The 22,301-nt window shown below is 31.4% G+C and overlaps 1 protein-coding gene across 1 annotated transcript; it reads left to right on the top strand.

Annotated features, from left to right (window-relative positions):
- Positions 1-15,958: 15,958 nt before the first annotated feature.
- On the top strand, positions 15,959-20,567 carry LOC114306802 (RNA demethylase ALKBH9B). The gene is made up of 6 exons (XM_028252106.2): positions 15,959-16,446; positions 17,671-18,120; positions 18,883-18,968; positions 19,056-19,366; positions 19,971-20,042; positions 20,147-20,567. Exons 1-6 carry the CDS (start codon positions 16,275-16,277, stop codon positions 20,433-20,435), a joined length of 1,380 nt encoding a protein of 459 aa, XP_028107907.2. The 5' UTR covers positions 15,959-16,274; the 3' UTR covers positions 20,436-20,567.
- Positions 20,568-22,301: the final 1,734 nt, after the last annotated feature.

Below are 22,301 nucleotides of genomic sequence, written 5' to 3'. Positions count from 1 at the left end.
ACATAGCAATAATTAAGGAAATTTTATTTTTACACACCTACTTACCTCAGTATATATCATTTCTCAATATACACACTTATGAATTTGATTAGATATTATTTGTCTCATTATAAACACTGCATATTCCAATTATAACCTTTAACTCAAATTGTATACACACTTTCCAACCAAACACACACCCACACAGCCTCCTGAGAGAAGAACCACAAGATTCAGCGGATTCCAACCACCCCACCGCTGGCACCCTTCGGACTTCTTTATCTGTGTCTTTTTGGTATTCTTTGCTTGGGACCTTTTTTTTTTCACTTGGATTGTTGAGAAATGTTTGTTTTGTCGCATGGATGTTGTTTGAAATGTGTTTCTTACACTTTTTCTCTATTGGATTGTTGGAAATGGTAGAAAAATTTTGGGTAAAATCAGAATTTTTTCTCAAGTTTGGTCTATTTTTTAGGTGGGCCCCGAGCGTCGATTTACTCGGGTCAAAGTGGTAACGCATTCTATGCCGCGTTGTGATTCACGTGGTATATTTGGTTGCTCAAAACCATTACCGAGTGAATAGGAAATTGAAGCCAAAGTGTGCTCCATGGAAATGGAGTTTTGGTGGAAATTCCTTAAGGTTGTAAAATGGCTTGTCCCACATTGATTTGGTGGGAAGTTTTGAAAGGGTTTATAAGGCTTGGGTTAGATACTTGGGGTGTGCCCCAAGGGGTACCCAAGTGTTTTAGAGGGAGAGGTTATGGGCAAAATGAGTTAGACCCATTAGACCCAAAAATCACCACACGCGCACCGCCGCCGCCCATCCGGGCGGGCTGGGCTTGGGCACGGGTGTATGGTTGGGTTGGGCTTGTTCGGCCCAATACTAATCTTTTTGGGCCAAAAACATTTGAATTGATTTTTAATTTTTTGGTAAAATAAAATTCAGAATTCAAATTAACCGAAAATAATCTGGTCCGATTTTTTCTGTACATCCAAACAGGGCCCTTCCCGAAATAAACTAGTTTGGTATTAACGCACACCCAAACAGGGCCCTTCCGTTTTTTGCTATCTGTTTGAATTATAAACAAATTCAAATCTGTTTAAGTTCAAAACCAACAGGCATCATAGCTGTTCAATTCAAAACCAAGAGCCACCTTCACATCTATAAATAAGACCACCCTCATTTGATGTTATGCATTCAGAAATTTCGTATTTCACCTCTGCTAATTATATTCTTCATCTTGCTGCATTTTTATTTCTGAAAGAAAGAGTGTAAACACTTAGTGTGTTCGTAAGGCAAACAATTTATAGTGCTGCTATTGTTTGTGGTAAGATCATTTTATCCTGGGAGATAGACGTCCAAATTCTGAAAGCACCGTGGAGAGGACGAATCTGTCTTAAGGACACAGTGTTAAACACTGGACTTGATCAGAAAAGTTATTCAAATAAATTAACCAAGTAAGTTGTTTAATTTTATTCTGGTTTTATTTGTTTATTTAATCAGATTTTATTTTTGTTTTTGTAACAAAATAAAATCTGTGGTTTTATTTATTTATTTATTATTTCGAGTTTGATTTTTGTAATCAAACAAATTCTCTCATTTTCTTTATTTCTTTATATTCTGGTTGTTGTTTAGTACACAACAGAATTTAATTTAATTAAATACAGTGAAGATTGTCCAACAATCTTAATACAGATTCCTTTTTTGGCATCTTCATTGTATTTAATTTTCTGTGTTTTCAAAATAATATTCTGGTTGGAAAAACAAATAGTGATTTATGCTATTTGACAGATAGTAGTAATATACTGTCTCTTTTCTTTGACAACTAGTAGTAATATACTGGTGTCATTAATAATTGCAGAATATTATTTGATATTACAGAAAATTATTGTGATATTTTATTTTTCTAGTTTCAGTAACAAAGAAAATAAAATTATTTTGTTGTTATAATTTATTTTCTGATTTTAGTAACTAGAAAACTAATTTGTGTTTTAATTTTTTCCTGATTTTTGTAATCAGAGATTATGGCTACTACAACTGAAACTGCAACTGGCAGTGGTACTCCTATTGTTACACCTACATCGGTCCCTATCCAGAACCATGTTCATGTACCAATCAATCATGGAGAAAAATCGGAAAAATTTAACGGTACCGAGTTTAAGAGATGGCAGCAGAAGATGCTGTTCTATCTTACAACTCTTAATTTGGTTCGGTTTCTCCATGAAGAGGCTCCAACACTTAAAGAGGGTGAAAGTGATCGGCAAGTTGTTGCCGCTGTAGATGCTTGGAAACTTTCAGATTTCCTGTGCAGAAACTACATCCTCAATGGCCTTGACAACATGTTGTATAATGTATACAGTCCTTTGAAGTCAGCAAAAGAATTGTGGGATTCTTTGGAGAAGAAATACAAGACAGAGGATGCCGGCACAAAGAAATTTGTCATCGGTAAATTTCTGGATTTTGTTATGGTAGACTCCCAAACGATAATATCTCAAGTTCAAAGTTTTTAAATAATTTTGCATGATATTCATTCAGAAGGTATGCCTTTTAGCGAGTCATTCCAAGTCGCTGCTTTAGTGGAAAAGTTACCACCGGCTTGGAAAGATTTCAAAAATTATTTAAAACATAAACGCAAAGAGATGACTATGAATGAATTGATTGTAAGATTAAGAATTGAGGAAGATAACCGAAAGGATGAAAAGAGGAATGGAAAAAATCCCATTGAGTCAAAGGCTAATGTGGTTGAACAAGTTCGTAAACCACATAACAAAAAGAGAAAGTTTACTGGAGATGGTCCTAAACAAGGCGATAGTAGCAAAAAGTTCAAAGGAAAATGCTATAACTGTGGCAAAACTGGACATCGAGCTTCTGACTGCCGCTGCCCTAAGAAGGATCATGGAAGTACAAGTAAGAAGACCACCAATCAGGCCAATGTAACAGAATTGGATTACATCTCTGACGGAGTGAATGACATCAACCTTTCTGCTGTGGTGTTTGAGGCTAACTTGGTTGGAAATCCCAAAGAGTGGTGTGTTGACACTGGAGCAACTCGTCACATATGTGCGGACAAGAAGATGTTCACTTCCTACAATGAGGCTGCAAATGGTGAACAACTTTTTATGGGAAATTCTTCTACTTCTACTGTGGCTGGACAAGGGAAAGTGATCTTGAAGATGACATCAGGGAAAGAACTGACCCTTAACAACGTACTGTATGTACCTGACATCCGGAAGAATTTAGTTTCTGGTTCTTTGTTAAGTAAAAATGGTTTTAGGCTTGTCTTTGAGTCTGATAAATTTGTATTAACAAAGAGTGGTATGTATGTTGGTAAGGGATACATGAGTGATGGTCTCTTTAAGTTGAATGTAATGACAGTTGTACCAAAAATTGCTATGAATAAGAATAACACATCTTTTGTTTATATTCTTCAGTCAAATTTATGGCATGGTAGATTAGGACATGTGAATTTTGATGTTTTGCGTAGATTAATTAGTTTAGATTATATACCAAAATTTGAAATTAATCCTAATCATAAATGTGAAATTTGTGTAGAAGCGAAACTAACTAAGGCTCCATTTAAATCGGTTGAAAGAAAAACCGAACCTCTATAATTAATTCATACCGATGTATGTGATCTAAAATTTTTTCAAACTAGAGGAGGCAAAAAGTATTTCATAACATTTATCGATGATTGCACTAGATATTGTTATGCTTATTTACTTAAAAGTAAAGATGAAGCCTTAGAAATGTTTAAACTCTACAAAACAGAATTTAAAAATCAACTTGGTAAAACCATTAAAATGGTTAGAAGTGATAGGGGGTGGTGAATATGATGCACCATTAAATGAATTTTGTGCACAACATGGCATTATTCACCAAACTACAGTCCCTTATTCTGCACAGCAAAATGGAATTGCTGAAAGGAAGAATAGAACCCTAAAAGAAATGATGAATGTCATGTTACTAAGTTCAGGCTTACCACAGAACTTGTGGGGGGAAGCAATCTTGTCTGCTAATTATGTTCTTAATAGAATACCCCACAAGAAAACCAAAAGCATTCCTTATGAATTGTGGAAAGGTCGACCACCTTCCTACAAATACTTAAAAGTGTGGGGGTGTTTGGCAAAAGTTGAAGTTTCTGTTTCTAAAAAGACTAAGATTGGACCAAAAACAGTAGACTGTGTGTTTATTGGTTATGCTCAAAATAGTAGTGCATATCGGTTTCTGACTTATAAATCAGAAATACCTGATATAAATGTGAACACTATTATAGAGTCAAGGAATGCTGTGTTTTTTGAACATGTCTTTCCTTACAAGAAAGGACAGGAATTAAGTTCACAGAAAAGAACTTATGATTGTACACAAAGTCAAGAGACTAATGACAATCAAACACAAGAGACTAGTAATGGTCTCGACCAACAGGATTTAACTGATGATGAACCAAGACGAAGTAAGAGAGTAAGAACATCAAAATCCTTTGGTCCAGATTTTCTAACATACTTGTTAGAAAATAAACCTCAAAGCTTTAAGGCAGCAATGACAGGTCCTGAAGCACCTTTGTGGAAAGAGGCTGTTAATAATGAAATTGAATCCATTATGCAAAATCATACTTGAGAATTGGTGGATCTTCCACCAGGTTCTAAACCTCTTGGATATAAATGGATATTCAAGAGAAAAATGAAAGCAGATGGTTCAATTGACAAGTATAAAGCAAGACTTGTAGTTAAAGGTTACAGACAAAAGGAAGGTCTGGATTATTTTGACACATATTCTCCTGTGACAAGAATAACATCCATTCTCATGCTTATTGCTATAGCAGCGTTGTTTAATTTAGAAATACATCAAATGGATGTTGAGACAGCTTTTTTAAACGGTGATCTAAATGAAGAGATCTATATGGAACAACCCGAAGGGTTTGTAGTATCAGGGCAAGAAAAGAAAGTTTGTCGACTTGTAAAATCCCTTTATGGATTAAAACAAGCACCTAAGCAATGGCATGAAAAATTTGATCATGCAATGCTTACTGATGGGTTTAAGATAAACGAATGTGACAAATGAGTCTATGTTAAAAACACTGACCAAGAATATGTCATAGTTTGTCTTTATGTGGATGACATGCTTATCATTGGAAACAGTCAAAACATGATCAAATCAACTAAGCAAATGCTTAACAAAAGATTTGATATGAAAGATATGGGGGTCGCAAATGTTATATTAGGAATGAAGATTACTAAAACATCTGACAGATATGCATTATCTCAATCTCATTATATTGAGAAAATTCTTGATAAATTTATCAATGATGATTTGAATTTAGCTAGAACACCTGTAGACATCAGTTTTTATTTATTGAAAAATAAAGGTGATGCAGTGTCTCAGTTAAAATACTCTCAAATCATTGGAAGCCTAATGTACTTAATGAATTGTACTTGTCCTGATATAGCTTATGCTATCAGTAAATTAAGTAGGTACACTAGTAACTCTGGAGAAGACCATTGGAAATCGATCATTCGGGTTCTTAGATATCTAAGATTTACTCGTGATCATGGTTTGAACTTTACTCGATATCTAGCAGTACTCGAAGGTTATTGTGATGCCAATTGGATATCAGATACTAAAGATTCAAAATCCACTAGTGGATATGTCTTTACTCTAGGAGGCGCTGCTGTTTCTTGGAAGTCCATGAAACAAACTTGCATAGCACGATCCACAATGGAATCGGAGTTCATTGCTTTAGACAAAGCAGGTGAAGAAGCAGAATGGTTTCGTCACTTCTTAGAAGACATTCCAATGTGGCCGAAACCTGTGCCAGCTATTTGCATTCATTGTGATAGTCAATCTACAATAGGCAGGGCACAGAATCACATGTATAACGGTAAGTCACGACATATTCGTCGTCGACATAATACCGTAAGGCAATTGTTGTCAAACGGAATAATCTCAATAGATTATATAAAATCTAAAGAGAATATTGCGGATCCGTTAACAAAAGGTTTGACAAAAGAGCTAGTGTATAGTTCATCAAAGGGGATGGGATTAAAGCCTATTACATAAGAGTCGTCATAATGGTAACCCTACTTATATGACTGGAGATCCCAAGAACTAAGTTCAAAGGGACAACTAAGTTATGTATGGCTCGTCAGAAATCACCAAGGGATTAAAATTCCTACCCATTCCTATGGTAATAGTGATATCTGCAGCATATGTTGTCTACAGGGGTATAAGGATAAGCTTTGCTTTTAATGATTACTTATATCTTGATTAAAGGCATAAAATCAAGACGAGTATAAGGAGATACTCACAATAAGAATCACCTATATGAGTGTTGAACTTGGGCCGGTTCTATGAGAATGAAAAAGGCTACATTCTCTAGAAATACTCATGAAAACCAGGTGCGTTCAAGGCCAAAATGAACACAACAGTGAGAACCACGATATGTCAGAAGATATTTTATGTGAAATCTATTGTCTTGGCTTACACAAACGGCTGAACAATTCAAGGCATCGCGTCCATTGGTTAGCCAGTAAGTCCGATAGGTTATCACTATGGAAGGTTCAAGGCCGAAAACTACCTATCCTGATGCAAGATATTTTTGACTTATACTCTTTCGTAAAAGTCTGCATATTGTTGCATTTTCGTTGTCATCAAATTCCATTCATATGGGGGATTGTTGAAAATGGTAGAAAAATTATGGGTAAAACCAGAATTTTTTCTCAAGTTTGGTCTATTTTTTAGGTGGGCCCCGAGCGTCGATTTACTCGGGTCAAAGTGGTAACGTGTTCTATGCCGCGTTGTGATTCACGTGGTATATTTGGTTGCTCAAAACTATTACCGAGTGAATGGAAAATTGAAGCCAAAGTGTGCTCCATGGAAATAGAGTTTTGGTGGAAATTCCTTAAGGTTGTAAAATGGCTTATCCCACATTGATTTGGTGGGAAGTTTTGAAAGGGTTTATAAGGCTTGGGTTAGATACTTGGGGTGTGCCCCAAGGGGTACCCAAGTGTTTTAGAGGGAGAGGTTATGGACAAAATGGGCTAGACCCATTGGACCCAAAAATCACCACACGCGCGCGCGCGCCCCCGTCCGTCCGGGCAGGCTGGGCTGAGCCTGGGCTTGGGCTTGGGCTTGGGCTTGGGCTTGGGCGCGGGTGCGTGGTGTGTGGTTGGGTTGGGTTTGTTCGGCCCAATACTAATCTTTTTGGGCCAAAAACATTTGAATTGATTTTTAATTTTTTGGTAAAATAAAATTCAGAATTCAAATTAACCGGAAATAATCTGGTCCGATTTTTTCTGTACATCCAAACAGGGCCCTTCCCAAAATAAACTAGTTTGGTATTAACGCACACCCAAACAGGGCCCTTCCCGTTTTTTGCTATCTGTTTGAATTATAAACAGATTCAAATCTGTTTAAGTTCAAAACCAACAGGTATCATACCTGTTCAATTCAAAACCAAGAGCCACCTTCACATCTATAAATAGGACCACCCTCATTTGATGTTATGCATTCAGAAATTTCGTATTTCACCTCTGCTAATTATATTCTTCATCTTGCTACATTTTATTTCTGAAAGAAAGAGTATAAACACTTAGTGTGTTCGTAAGGCAAACAATTTGTAGTACTGCTATTGTTTGTGGTAAGATCATTTTATCTTGGGAGATAGACGTCCAAATTCTGAAAGCACCGTGGAGAGGACGAATCTGTCTTAAGGACACAGTGTTAAACACTGGACTTGATCAGAAAAGTTATTCAAATAAATTAACCAAGTAAGTTGTTTAATTTTATTCTGGTTTTATTTGTTTATTTAATTAGATTTTATTTTTGTTTTTGTAACAAAATAAAATCTGTGGTTTTATTTATTTATTTATTATATCGAGTTTGATTTTTGTAATCAAACAAATTCTCTCATTTTCTTTATTTCTTTATATTCTGGTTGTTGTTTAGTACACAACAGAATTTAATTTAATTAAATACAGTGAAGATTGTCCAACAGATTTGATGTGGGTTTGTCTTGAAATCATGTAAATTTGTTTGTAATTTGGTTCATAATTTAAATTGATATCTTTCAATGAGATATTTTTTTGCGCAGCTTTGGAAGCTTTGAAGCAAAACCTCTCATGTTAATTAATAGTTTTTAGAGAGATAAAGTAGGAGGATGCTGTCGGAGAGGGATAAACTCACCACAAAAAGATGTCGAGAGAGAGAGAGAAAGAGGTGTCAGAAATGAAGGAGATGAAGGACGTTGGTAACAGAGGAGAAGAATGAGAGCAAAGCATAAGAGAAGTGGAGAATTTGTTGTTAGTGGTAGAAATAGAGAGAGGAAAGAAGAGATGAGATGGGTTGGCTATGATTTTGATATCCATTATGGTCATTTTACTTAGGGTATAATTATCATTGAAATAAAATTTCATTAAGTGTATAAACTAAGGTAAATTAGTGTGTGAAAATAAAAATTTTCCAATAATCACCATAATTAATGCATTATTGCCCATAGTTTTTTTCACATCAATTTGGCATAAAAAATTTGTTGGTAGACATTCCAAATCTACTACCAATAGGTCTAACACGAGGGTTTGGTAAAAAAAAAATTGTATTTCTTTTTCGGTACATCCAAAAAAAAAAAAAAAAAATTGTATTTCTAATACTGCTCATTTGACATTCAACTCACGTAGCAAAAATCACCATAATTAATTAAAAAAATTAGTTTCACTTAATAATTATAATCTTTTTATTTTATCACAATTATTTTTTAAAAAATATATATGACAAATATATTTTTAAAAATAGATCATTTACTTTTTTTTTTTTTAAACATACATGATAAAATAAAATAGCAATGCTACATTACATCCCCTAATTCTCTCCTAAATTCTCCCTCAATGATGTGATAAAGACACCACGAGTTCTAATTTTTTTCATAACTCCTTTAAATTGTTAAGATTACGAGATGAATGGTTCTAAATTATCAATATGAATTTATACTTGAGCCTAAAAAATGAAATATAGAAAAGTATAGAAGATAAGAGTGTAGGAGAGGCATTATCATAAATAAATCAATACATATCACATTATATATTATTGATACATTTGTATTAATTATTATTGAGATATTGTTAACTTAGACCATATACATGTGACCACCGGGGTGATTGTCCAATGGAGCTTTATCCTCCTTCCATATAAGATGTTTGGGTTCAACATTTGGGGGAGTAACTTTCTTTAAACAACTCCTCTAATGATGCAAATAATATCAATCAATTAATTTTTTTCAAACTCTTATTTCTTATTTCAAAATTGTTATATGGAAATCCGAGACTAGGGGCCATCCCCTTGACTCGTACTGATGAGAATTTTACTCCATAAAAAATTGAACAAAAAACTGCTGAATTGGCCTATTTCTTGCGTGTACCAATTGAAGTTTTTTGACAGCAAGCTTGAACATATATTTTTACGTCAACCAATACGTTTATTCCTACGTGAACCAATATTTTTTTTTACAACGCACAAAGAAAATATTTTCTTGCCAATGAACAATATATTGAGGAATTGTCCATACATAAAATCATTCATTAAATATCACTAGATACATAAATAAATTGTATCTTATTTTTAAAAATGAACTATAATTGTGAGTTAAAATTTAAGCATTTATTCTATAAAACAAAAAAGTGATTTGTTCATGTATTTATCGTTATCATATAAAGCTAAATTTTTGCATAGATAATTTTTAATATAAAATTTATAAAATGACCAGTTTAAATTCTCATCATAGATTTAGATTGAATTTCAAAAAATAAAATATAAAAAAATATAGGAAATATGAGGATGAAGGGAGTCATTTTCAATTTTAGAGAGCTGCTACTTAGCTCGAAAGACGTTTGGCCCGAAATGGCTCGAATCCAAAATGACGTCGTTTTGAAATTTTTTTTTTTTTCAAAGAAAGTGAGAGAGCATCAACATCAACAACAACACATCATCGACATCAACAACCATTAATCACAACAACAATAATAATAATAATAATAATAATGTATACACAAATCATCAAATTTTATACACAGATCATAAAAAATAAAAATAAAAAAATCGAGAAAGCATCATCATCAACATCATATCATCTTTTTCATATTATTTCATTCTCATCTCATTAATACATCATCATCAGCACCAGATCTGTGTGTACACACATACCTATATATATATATATATATATGAGAGAGAGCCACCAAATCTATATACACACAGCATCATCAACACCAAATTTGTGTATATACACAGATCTGTACATACACATCTATATATATGAGAGAGAGAAGGCCACCCACTAGCAGAGAGAGAGAGAGCCACCAACCGGCCAACCGACGCTGCCATTACCGCCATCGCCGTTCCCTCCTTCTCTTCTCCTCTTCTCTCCATATTTTCTCCTCTCTCTTTCTCGCATCTTCTCTTTTTCTTCTCTGTTTCAGAGAGGAAAGGGAAAGAAAAGAAAAGAAAAAAAAATCTAAAACAATATTGTTTTGAATATTTGAGCTAATTCATACCAAGTATTAATCTTTAGCAGAAAAAATAACTGGACAAGTATAGTATGGACATTGTCAATAGTGAAGACCATCAATATTTTATCCCAATTTATCATCGCGATACACGGTACTCTCAGTCCATAGATTTCCATCATAAACACCGTACGAAGTACGTTTCAATTGACTGCGCTTCCGGATCTGTTTGGCTGTTCTTAAATAAAAATAAATAAAAAAAGCTAGTATTTATTAGTTTTTTTTTTAACTAATAGCATTTATTAGTTCGGTAACAATTTTTTAGGGACTTTTTTATGGCTGTTTTGGGAACTATTTTAATTTTTTATAAAAAATTATGTAGAGAAGGAATAGAAGAATTGTTTTTTTTTTTAGTTAATTTTTTTTAATATATATATATATATATATATATTTTGCTTTTTAATTATTTTAAGCAATTGTCAAAATAAACCTAAATAAAATAAAACAAGATGTAATTTATTATGTTGATAATATAATAAATCTTTTGAACAAACTTGTAAACTTTTTTGCATAATACAAAATATTTTTTTAGCAATTATTAAATGTAATTTTTTAAAAATAAATAAACATTTTTAAAAGTAATTAGTAAACCATACTAAACCAAAAATAAAAATAAAAATTTCCAAATACAATAAAAACAATTCAACAATTATTATAAAAAATACACAATCATGATTATCAAATTTATTTATTAATAAACTTATAAATTAATTGACCAAATCATCACAAACCGCACAAGCTCTCTCTCTAACTACGATCTCATGTATATATATATATATATATATATATTGGCTTCTATTAACAATCAGCTGATGGTCGTTGATAAGTATTAAACAATATCGAAATGTTAAAATTTAAACTCCATTTTTCATTTTTTATTATATGTTTTATTTTTATTTTTCTTTTTTTGTTACAGAAAATTTTTCACATCCTTCTTGTAGGTCTAAAGCGAGATCATGAAGGTGTTCTATTATTCGTTTCAGATTAGAGATTATAGATTGGTTTGGGATGTTCTAAAAAAATATATTATTGGCTTATATGGGTTGGGTTTGATGTGATGTGTTAGAGAGATGATGTGATTTAAATAAGATGATGTGACTTAAATAGGATTGTGACTTTTTGACTTTTTGTATTATTATGCCAAGTTTGGCATGATTGAAAAAAGTCAAAAAGTTAAAAAGTCACTATCCTATTTAAGTCACATCATCTTATTTAAATCACATCACCTCTCTAACACATCACTTCAAACCCAACCCAAACCCAACCCATATTTCATAAAAAGTCAAAAAGTGCACTTATTTAGTCTTCCCAAACTAGGCCAGATGTCAAATTTGGCCTATAACATGGGAGTTTGCATGTCTTTGTTTTCCGTTTCGGATAAGAGACTATAAGCTGAGAGTTTGCATCGACCCCTCAACACAAACCTTTAAGTCAAGACTCATGCAGCAAAGAAGAGTCGAATCCATGCTAATTTGCTGCAAAGTAGCACCACGAGGCTCTCTCTCCAAACCAACTGTGCTACCGCCTAGGGGTTTGATGAATATTAATATGAACTTTTTTTTTTTAATTTCATTACATTCTTTACACGTATATTAATATTAAAATTTTCTATGCACATTAGAACCTTCCGTTGATTTTTTTTTTCTTCTAAACTTTTAATTTTTTTATTTCATTTTTAAATCCTACTAAATTAAAAGATCCTCTTTTTTTTGGTATTGAAAAAAAAGTCTTCTAACAAATATATTTTTTGAAGTATTTTTTTATAGCTTTTAGATTTTTCTAGATTGAAAACACAAAAAATATAGGAGGATTATTTCAAGTCCAGATTTTGAATTTGAGGTCGTTGTTTGGGTTTGTGAAGCCCACTACAGGCCCCGTTTCAATAATTCGGATTGTTTATTTTGTCAGGCGTTTTGTATAATTCATTAACACAAAAAATTAAGTTGATTCGATAATTATTACTTATTCAATTTATCACGTTTTTAATAAAAAAAAATGTATGATTTATTTTTTAAAACACAAATTTTTTTAGTTAAAAACATTACAAATTAAATAAGTTATAATTATTGAATTGACATAATTTTTTATGTAAATAAAATATATAAAATATCAAATAAAATAAACAATTCAAAACATTAAAACAAAATCCGTTATAAGTCCCATGACCCCAAACAACTCTCTAATCCAAAGGAATCCTCCTCCAAAACATATATATATATATATAATATTAACGGCTGTAAAACACCTGTATTTGTTTGTGTCTCTATTTTTTTTTTCTTTTCTTTCTTTCCTGGTAAGCACGTCGTCGGAATCTCGAAATATAAATACGTGATATTTTATAATATTATGATTGATAAAAAATATAAATAGATAAAATACTATGTTGAGTAACTGAGAAATATAAAAGAATAAAATAAATTATAATTGGTTAAGGGTACATACACGTGATATTCCAGAAATAACCTATCACTTTCTGAAAAGGAAACTAGTTTAGAGTTTCCAACCTAGTTTTGTAAGTATTTTTTGGCTATGTTTGGCATGTGAAGTTGAGGTTATTTTAGTCATAAAAATATAAAATAGATTAAAAAATTAATAATTTGTGATGGATTTTTTAGTTTTATTGAATTTTTTTAGGGAAAAAAATAATTATAATTTAAATGTGACATATTTTTTAATCCAAATTTATGGGTGATTTGAGATGTTCTAAATAATTACACTTTTTGACTTTTTATATATATAAAAAAAAAAGGGTAGAAAAGTAGAGATGAGATGTTGATTAATGTGACCTAAATAAGTGTATATATATATAAATACACTTTTTTAATGTAGTTTTTATTGATAAATCCTATTTAGTAGTGTTCTACTCCAATAAGTCAATGAAGGAAATTTATAGTCCACTTAGTCGCATGTATTTATATATTTATTTCATAAGGTCTTTTTTTTCTTAAAATACATTATTTTCTTAGACTCTTATATCCTTATATTTAATGTTGATATGCATTAACTACACATTACTATTTAATGTTGATATACATTACACAAAAAATTAAAATAGTTATTTATTGATTGTCATTATGTTTTGATAGTTTCTATGCATCCAAATGTTGACTGTAAGTGATGACGTGAATGTCCACATCAGAAGACGTGAATGTTTGCGCAGAAAAAAAAAAAAAGATGAAGTAAATGTAAATGTTCACATCAGATGAAGTGAATGTTCACACTAAAACATATAAATGCGAATACAAATGTTAATGTTCATAATGTTAATATCAGAATATGTGAATGTTCACACTAAAGTATATGAATATGAATACAAATGTTAATGTTCATGATGTTAATATCTATATTCCAAAATTCATGTGAACATTCACATTCATATGTTTTAGTGTGAACATTTACGTCATATTTATATTCAAATGAAAGTTGAGGCTTGTGGTTGTATAATTTGATGCAATGCTGATGTGAACCTTAACATCACTTTTATTATAACGTCATCTGATGTGAACATTCACGTCATCTAATGTGAACATTCACGTCATCACGTACAGTCAACATTTGGATGCATGGGAATGACCAAAACATAATGATAATCAATAAAGAACCATGTTTAATTTTTTATGTGTAATATATATCAACATTAAATAGTAGTGTGTAGTTAATGCATATTTTGGAGTGAAGATATAATGACAATCAACATTAAATATCAACATTAATGGGGAGGAGAGATTTAGGGTGTTTTAGTCTTCTTCCCTCAAATAAGATTTTTAATAGAATAATAAAAAAAAATATGTGTTGGATGAAATAAAACTTTTAGAAAAGAGATTTATCAAAAAAGCTCAAAAGAAAACATGCTAAACACTTAGGTTTCATTTGGGAAGTGGGTTGGTCTTTTTGACTTTTTTGACTATTTTAACCTGGAGCTAAAAAGCTTGGTTTGAAAAAAGGTTTTTGACTTTTTTTTTATTTATCTTTTTTGACTTTTTTGTGAGAGAAAAAATATAATGATTATAAGTTAGATGTGATATTTTATCTTATTAAGTTAAAAAGTGTATTTTATTTTTTGTAACTATTTTAGCTAAAAAATTCTCAAACCCAACTTCCCAAACATAGGCTTATTAAAATAAATAAAAAGACAAAAAAAACTAACTCACTCCCAAGACGAAGGCTTTGTGGTTTGTAAAAAAAATGAAGGGTAAATTACATTGACATCCCCTGAGGTTTATATTTATTATAGTTTTTTCCTCACATTTTAGAAATTACATTTCTCTTTCTGAAATTTAAAGTTTCATTACAGATAGCTCCCTCAGTTAGTTGACTGCTAAGTCAACTAACAGATTTCACTGATGCCAGCAATTTAATTTTTTTAAATACTAATTTTGCCCTCACTAGGTAAATTACATTGACACTCCTCATATTTTAGAAATTACAATATCCTCTGCAAAGTTTAAAGTAGCATTACCAATTGTCCTATCGGTTAGTATTAGTTGAAAAAAAAATTGTTAGCCAAATTTTAAAATTTATGTTTAAAAATAACGTAAACTCATTTTTTGAATTTATATTTTTTTTTTCTCAAATTTATAAATTGAGACAACCATTTATAAACAAAAAAAATTATCAAACAAGTTTTATGACAGTTTTAAATTTTTTTGTAAATATAAATTGAAAACTGAAAACGAAATGGTTACCAAATAGGTCTCAGATGTTAAAAATGTCGTAAAATTAACAAATAATTAAATAAGTTACCAACTTAAGAAATGACTTATTAAAATATTCTTTTGTTAGTCAAATTTTAAAATTTATGTTTAAAAACAACGTGAACTCATTTTTTGAATTTATATTTTCTTCTCAAATTTACAAATTGAGACAACCATTTATAAACCAAAAAAATTATCAAACAAGTTTTTATGACAGTTTTTAAAATTTTTGTAAATATAAATTGAAAATTGAAAACGAAATGGTTACCAAACAAGTCTCAGATATTAAAAATATCGTAAAATTAACAAATAATTAAATAAGATACCAACTTACGAAATGACTTATTAAAAGATTCTTAGGTTATGTATGATTTGATTTTTAGAATTTTTTTTTTAAATAAAAAATTAATTTGGTTACAAAATAAAAAATAAAAAATAATTATCATTTTTATATAACTTTTATCTTTCGAGTGGTTAGAAATATTTTTTTACAAATTAAATATATTTCTTTATATTTATTTTTATTAAATTAGTTTTTTTTTTAAATATAAAGGGGGATCCGTATTAAATGAAAATCTTAGGGGGGTGTGAATGTAATTTACCTTTTAAAGTAAATGTAAAAGTTAAAGGTAAATATGTTATTTTAGCTTAAAAATTAATATAGTTAAATAATTACGATGATAAGGCGATCAATATAATTTTTCAAATACGGGTGCACGGTAATAAATATAAATTTTAGTGACGTCAGTGTAATTTATCGAAAAATCAAATACCGCTTTAGGAAACTAGCAAGAAAGAAACTGTGGTCGCCCCCTCTGTGTCTCGGTCTCAGTCTCTGTTTCTCTCAAAGCCTAGTTGGGTTGGATTGGGAGACTGTATTTAAACCAACCCCATCTTTCTCTAATCCGTTGTATGTATACCCTACTCACACAGCCAAAGATACACATAATAGTTTGTGAAATTTTCAAGTTGAATTGTTCTCAGATTTCCTTTTCTCTGAAACTGTTCTGTTTCTCTGCTTGAGCTTTTTTCCTTGAATTTATTTTGGTGAAGATGACGGGAGAATCTTCCAGCAAGGTGCCGGAATCCGCAGCCGGAGATGGGTTGGCAGGGTTGCTGAAGAATCTAGGGCGTGATGAGATTTTGGAAGCCTTGTCTGATGGAGGCGGGTTTTGTCTTCACTGTCAAGATCTATTGCAGACTCGTATTCTCAATCTAATTAATAGTAACCTCTCTCTCTCTCTCTATCTCTCTCTTTCTCTCTCTCTATCTCTCTCTTTCTCTCTCTCTCTCTCTCGTATAAATTAGTTATGATTAGGGTTTATGTTTTTTGATTTGTATCTGTGTTCTATTATATAAAGTAGTTAGCTTTTTGAATTGTTGTCACACAATTTTGATTATAAAAAAGGCTCATAGAATTGCAAGATGAATGAATAAACATGCCACATTAGGTAAAATAACTGCTAATCAATTTTCAAAACCAACCCATGTTTCTAATTCAACAAACACCCCAAAAAAATTAGTTATCTATTTATTGTATCATAAACCACAGAGTTTTTGATATCTATGTATTGTATATCATAAACCACACACCTTTTCAAATTTCGAATTCAATCATACACTTTATAATATGCCCATGCATCGTGTGTGCCACCGCTCCTAGTATTGTGTAAAGCACAAACCTTAGAATTGCTAAGTGAATGAATAAACATGTCACATTGGGTAAATCGGTTTCCGAAACAACCCCTATAACTGCCTAAAAATTTAGATATTTGTTCTGTTTCATCAACTGTTCAGCATCAGTGATGTTCCTGTCCTCTTCCATTGCTCTGTCTCATAGTACCTCCACTCATTGTCTCCTAATTTCTTGGAGATTCTGTTCTCGTTTGAACTCGCAATTGAGCAAGAACCTTTCAACCCCATCATCTGTTAGAAGCATTTGAGTCAAACAACCTATGAAGCATAAATAGTTTAAAATAAGCTAAGAAATCGAAAAGTTGGAGGAGGGATGCTATTAGCTTATGCTACTATATGATTATCAACTTCCAACTTTAGAAAAGTTGTTCCTACATCCCTTGCTTCATATGGATATCCACATTGTGGATCGGTGTGCCCAATTGGTACAAATTTTATACACACTATATCATATATGCATTCTATACATTTATTCAAACAATCTTGAAGTTGTAAATAAAAAGCACTAATCGCTGGATAGATCCATAGTCAAATAGTAGAAACCTAATGTTCCTGGGCGTAACATTTTATCTGAAAAAATAGAATTTTTTTTCTATAGTCAAATAATTTTTATTTTCATCTATGGAAAAATTATTGTGATATAAATAATTAGATAAATGGCCTTGCATTCTGTACTTTGTGTGTAATATCTTTTGAATGCTGCAATATGACTTAAAGTACCTTGACATTATTTCTTTTCCTTCTATTTTTGCAGAAAAAACGAGTGAGTTATCAGTATCAAGTGGTAATGGTCAAAATTCGGTAGAATTCTGGTCTGCAAACTCGTCTAGCTCTTCTGTATTAGAGAAAAATTCACAATCTTCTACTAAGAGCACATCATGGAGCTCTATCCGAACCCCTGAGCCTGCTGGTCACTCAGGAATACGAAACGGATTTGTTAATTCATCACCTGCATCAGTGGACATAAAACAGATATCACTAAACGACGGGCTTGGTGTAATGGAGGAGCAAAAGGAGCGTACTAGGTTCGCTCAAATTGGCAGGAAAAAGGATTATGTTCATATTGAGAGGATCGATGGGAAGGCGACAAATGTCCTCCAAGGACTCGAACTTCACACTCAAGTTTTTAATACCGAGGAGCAGAAGAAGATTGTTGATCGTGTTTATAATTTACAGCGCATGGGGCAAAACGGTCAGCTTAGAGGTATGTATACTAAAGCTGCAGTCGAAATGTCATTTATCTCATTTTAGATGTTTCTTTAGATCCATTAAGATACTTTTATTCTATCCATTGCACGTAATTTATAATAATAATAATAATAATAATAAAAATAAATGACAGAAATATGACAAAGTTAAGTGAGAAATTTGTTTTGAACTGGTTACGTCTTTTTTCTTCCGTTCTTTGTTATGCACGTAAGAAGTATTTATTTCCTTGAGTGTTACTGTCTTGGGCAGTTATTGCATAAAACAACACCCAATTAGTACACATTAATGTGTGTTTGGGCAGGTATTGCATGCTTGTTTAAATTGCAAATAAGCTTTGAAATTAAGTTGTCATTGGATTTTGGATGGTCCTTTCAAATTAAGTAAATTCGTGAACTTGTTACGGAGGATATGAAATGATTAATTCATCATGTTTTGATAGCAGTTTTTGGGAAAACTATAAGGTGTGTTTAGACTAGACTAATGGCATTGAATGTTTAAGTAGTTGACCTTGTAATTTTGCGTCACGTGATTTATGTAATACTTCTCGCATTTTTTTTTGGACGGTGTTGGTTTGTGATTCCTTAAATAATAGAAATATAGATTTTTTTTTAAATGTCCAATGACTTCCAAACTTGTCTATGTTTCCCTTGTACTTGCGCAAAGTTTGACATGTGGTATTCATGCTAATGAGTGCAATTTACTTTTGCAAGATTATATTCTTTTTGTTTATCTTATTTCTGCTATAAACGTGTTGCAGCTCGAACATATACCGAACCAAAGAAGTGGATGCGAGGTAAAGGACGTGTCACGATTCAATTTGGTTGCTGTTATAACTACGCAGTGGTAATATTTCGATCTAATTTGCTTGTTTATTCTTTTTCCATTATAACTCCCCAATTATCTCTGATTCTCTTTCACTCATTTTTACAGGACAAAAATGGGAATCCCCCAGGTATTATTAGAGATGAGGAAGTCGATCCGCTACCTCCCTTGTTCAAGCAAATGATCCAGAGGATGGTGAGGTGGCACATTTTGCCTCCAACATGTGTCCCCAACAGTTGTATTGTCAATATCTATGATGAAGGGGATTGCATTCCACCTCACATTGATCACCATGACTTCTTTCGACCTTTTTGCACTGTTTCGTTCTTGACTGAGTGCAATATACTCTTTGGTGCAAATCTGAAAATTCTTGGCCCGGGAGAGTTTTCTGGTCCTGTTTCTATAGCTTTGCCAGTCGGGTACGTCATCACGATCCTGTTTCTTGCCCAGTAGCTATTAAGTGTCTCTTTAATTATGGCAAGGGTTGGTAGTTAGTTAATGCATTAAGTTGTCTATTTGGTTATGCTTTCATTTTTCGGAAAACTTAGAGAACTCTTTACACGGAAAGAAAATTATGCAGGCAAGTTACTTTTTAGGAAACATTTGAAAGTTGTTTTCAAATATTCGAAAGCAGTTTTCACACAAAAATAAAGATGATAGAAAAACACAACCAAATCAAGCATAAAAACACAGAAACACAAAGATAGCATCTTTTAAATTTTAACTGTTATCTTCTACTTCTTTACATTGGCGTTTAAGAAAATGAAAAATAAAGAGAGGTAGGCCTAGTGTTTTGAGAAAGTTATAGCTCAATGCCTTCCCTACATAAATGGGACAAACGTTATGGGAACTCCAAAAAGGTTTTGTTTTGGGTGAATACCACAAAGGTTGTTTCTAGTGTTTATTATCATTGTTTGACTTTAACCAATGGGTATAGATCTTATGTAACACGTGGGTTGTTTTCAACTCTGCCCAACTTGCAAATATTTTCACCTCTGATCCTAAATTGTCTGCATCTTGCAGATCGGTGCTCATTCTAAATGGCAATGGAGCTGACATTGCTAAACATTGTGTTCCTGGTGTCCCGGCAAGAAGGCATGTTATTCTTTCGCTCGTGTATAGAATTAATTTTTTTTTAATCTCTGTCACTCGTTCTAATAATCACATCTTTCTCATTACTAGTACTTTCTTTGTTGCAGGATTTCGATCACTTTTAGAAAAATGGATGACAGCAAACAACCATACAGTTTTGCAGCTGACCCAGACCTCGTGGGAATAAAACCTCTTGTGTACTCTCCAACAATCAAGTCGCGGGTCCAAGAAAACCAAAAGGAAAATAATAAGATTACCCGTCCTCAAGAACCTGTAGGAATCGCTGCAGAGGCAAACAATAGCTCCATTTTCAATGTGAAAGATGATTTTCCTCCGCTTGGTAGCTTAAATCCGGTGAACAAGCTGAGGGGTAACCGATATGGTCGAAGGCAATGAGGTTCCGGCAGTTCATTGTATTATTTTTTATTTTGTTTTTTCACGCAATTGGTAGGTTTTAACTTTATGGTAGTGTGATGTAGAGTTAAAAATATTATGCTGGAATTATATACATGTATTTTTGACATAAAATTATGGGTTGGGAAAGCACAAGGCTCTGTATTTTTGACTAAAAAAAAAATTACTCTAAAAAGTGTTCTACAAAAGGTTGAGGAATCAAATGTTTAATTTTTTTTATTTCTTTGGGACAAAATAAAGTTTGTTGGTTCTATTTTGGAAAATTAGAATTGAAATATTAAAGGGAACTTGGTAAGGTTCAAATCTAACCGACCTTATAATCTATCTAATGTGATTAGGATGACTAATATAAATATGGAGTATTTGTAAAGAGAATTTGATAAGATTCAAATCCAACCGACCTTGTAATTTATGTATTTTGATCGTGGTGATAGGACACTCTACTCTTCAGCTCTGATGACAACATTATTAATGAGATATTGTGGTGTTTTGAAAAATTTGTAAAAAGTTAATTTTTTTGGCGATTTTTGTGATTTTTGTGTGTAAAAAAGTTAATCTTTTTAACTTCTTCCCAAATTAATAATAATTTATAATTTAAAAATAAAAACGGATAATATTAACACAAAAACTTGTGGTTATACAATTTATGGTCCATAAATATTTTTATAATTTTTTCTAATATTACGTGTAAGTTATTGTTCAATAGGTCTTATGATAATTAATAATATTTTTTATCAAATATTATCAAAAAAGTTACTAATTATTAATTTTCAGCGACAGTTTAAAAAATTTATCACAAAAAATATCACTAATTATAAGTTTAGCGATAGTTTAAAAAAATCACAAAAAATCGTTATTAATTTTTAACTTTTAACAATAATTTAAAAAATTCATTATAAAAAAGTCATTAATTGTAAGTTTTAAGAATAATTTAAAAAAAATTGATAAAAAAATAACTAAATTATTAATTCTTAACAATATATGTAAAAAAATATTACAAAAAATTATTTTTACGATAATTTCATTAAGATAAGATTTAACGAAAATTAAATCTAACTATTATAGTCTATTTATAGTTTATCTTAAATTTTTTTTCTCAATCACAAATTATTTTATTAAAAAAATAAGATTTATTGATAAAGAGAATTTTGCAAGATTTTCAAAATCTAATATTAGTATAATTTATCCGTGGTCGTGACGTGGTGACGTATATAATAATAGTAGAGTAATTAAAATTAAAAAAAAATAAAAGCGGAGAATATGTCACGTAAGCCGTGTACACAGTACCTTCACTACGCCACTTCAAATCACACCGTACATTTTCTTTGGGACCCATGAATCAAAGCAAAATCACAGAGCGACGTGATTCCACTACTTGGATGCTTGACACGTGTCGATTTCTAGACTTTTCTAGGGTGGCCCTCCTAGACCTAACAATAGTTTATTTCGTAAAATTATGGATTTGTTTAGTTTAATGTTAAGATATAATTTTTGATAAATTTTTTTAAAATTTAGTTTGGTTTAGTTTTTTTTTTTTAAAATTTAAAAATTATTTTCACTCTCCTACATATCAAATAAATCAATTTTTCTCTTTTCTTTCTTTTTCTCAATTACTTTTTCCCTCATATATATTTATTTAACTATAACAAAATATTAAATCATCTCAAAAAGTGATTGAGAACGAAAGAAATGAGAGAACAAGTGATTGATTGATGTATAATAGAGAAAAGTAATTTTAGATTATTTTTGAAAAAATTTGTAACCAAACATATTTTTGAAAATTTTCTTTCAAAAATATGTTTCAAAACACAAACCAAACACACACTAGATATTCTATTTTATAAAATA

This window comes from Camellia sinensis, chromosome 12, assembly GCF_055761805.1.
Source record: "Camellia sinensis isolate YWXY chromosome 12, ASM5576180v1, whole genome shotgun sequence".
Classification (NCBI taxonomy): Eukaryota; Viridiplantae; Streptophyta; class Magnoliopsida; order Ericales; family Theaceae; genus Camellia; species Camellia sinensis.
The sequence above is the reverse complement of the archived record's forward strand: the minus strand, read 5'-3'. Positions and strand labels throughout refer to the sequence as shown.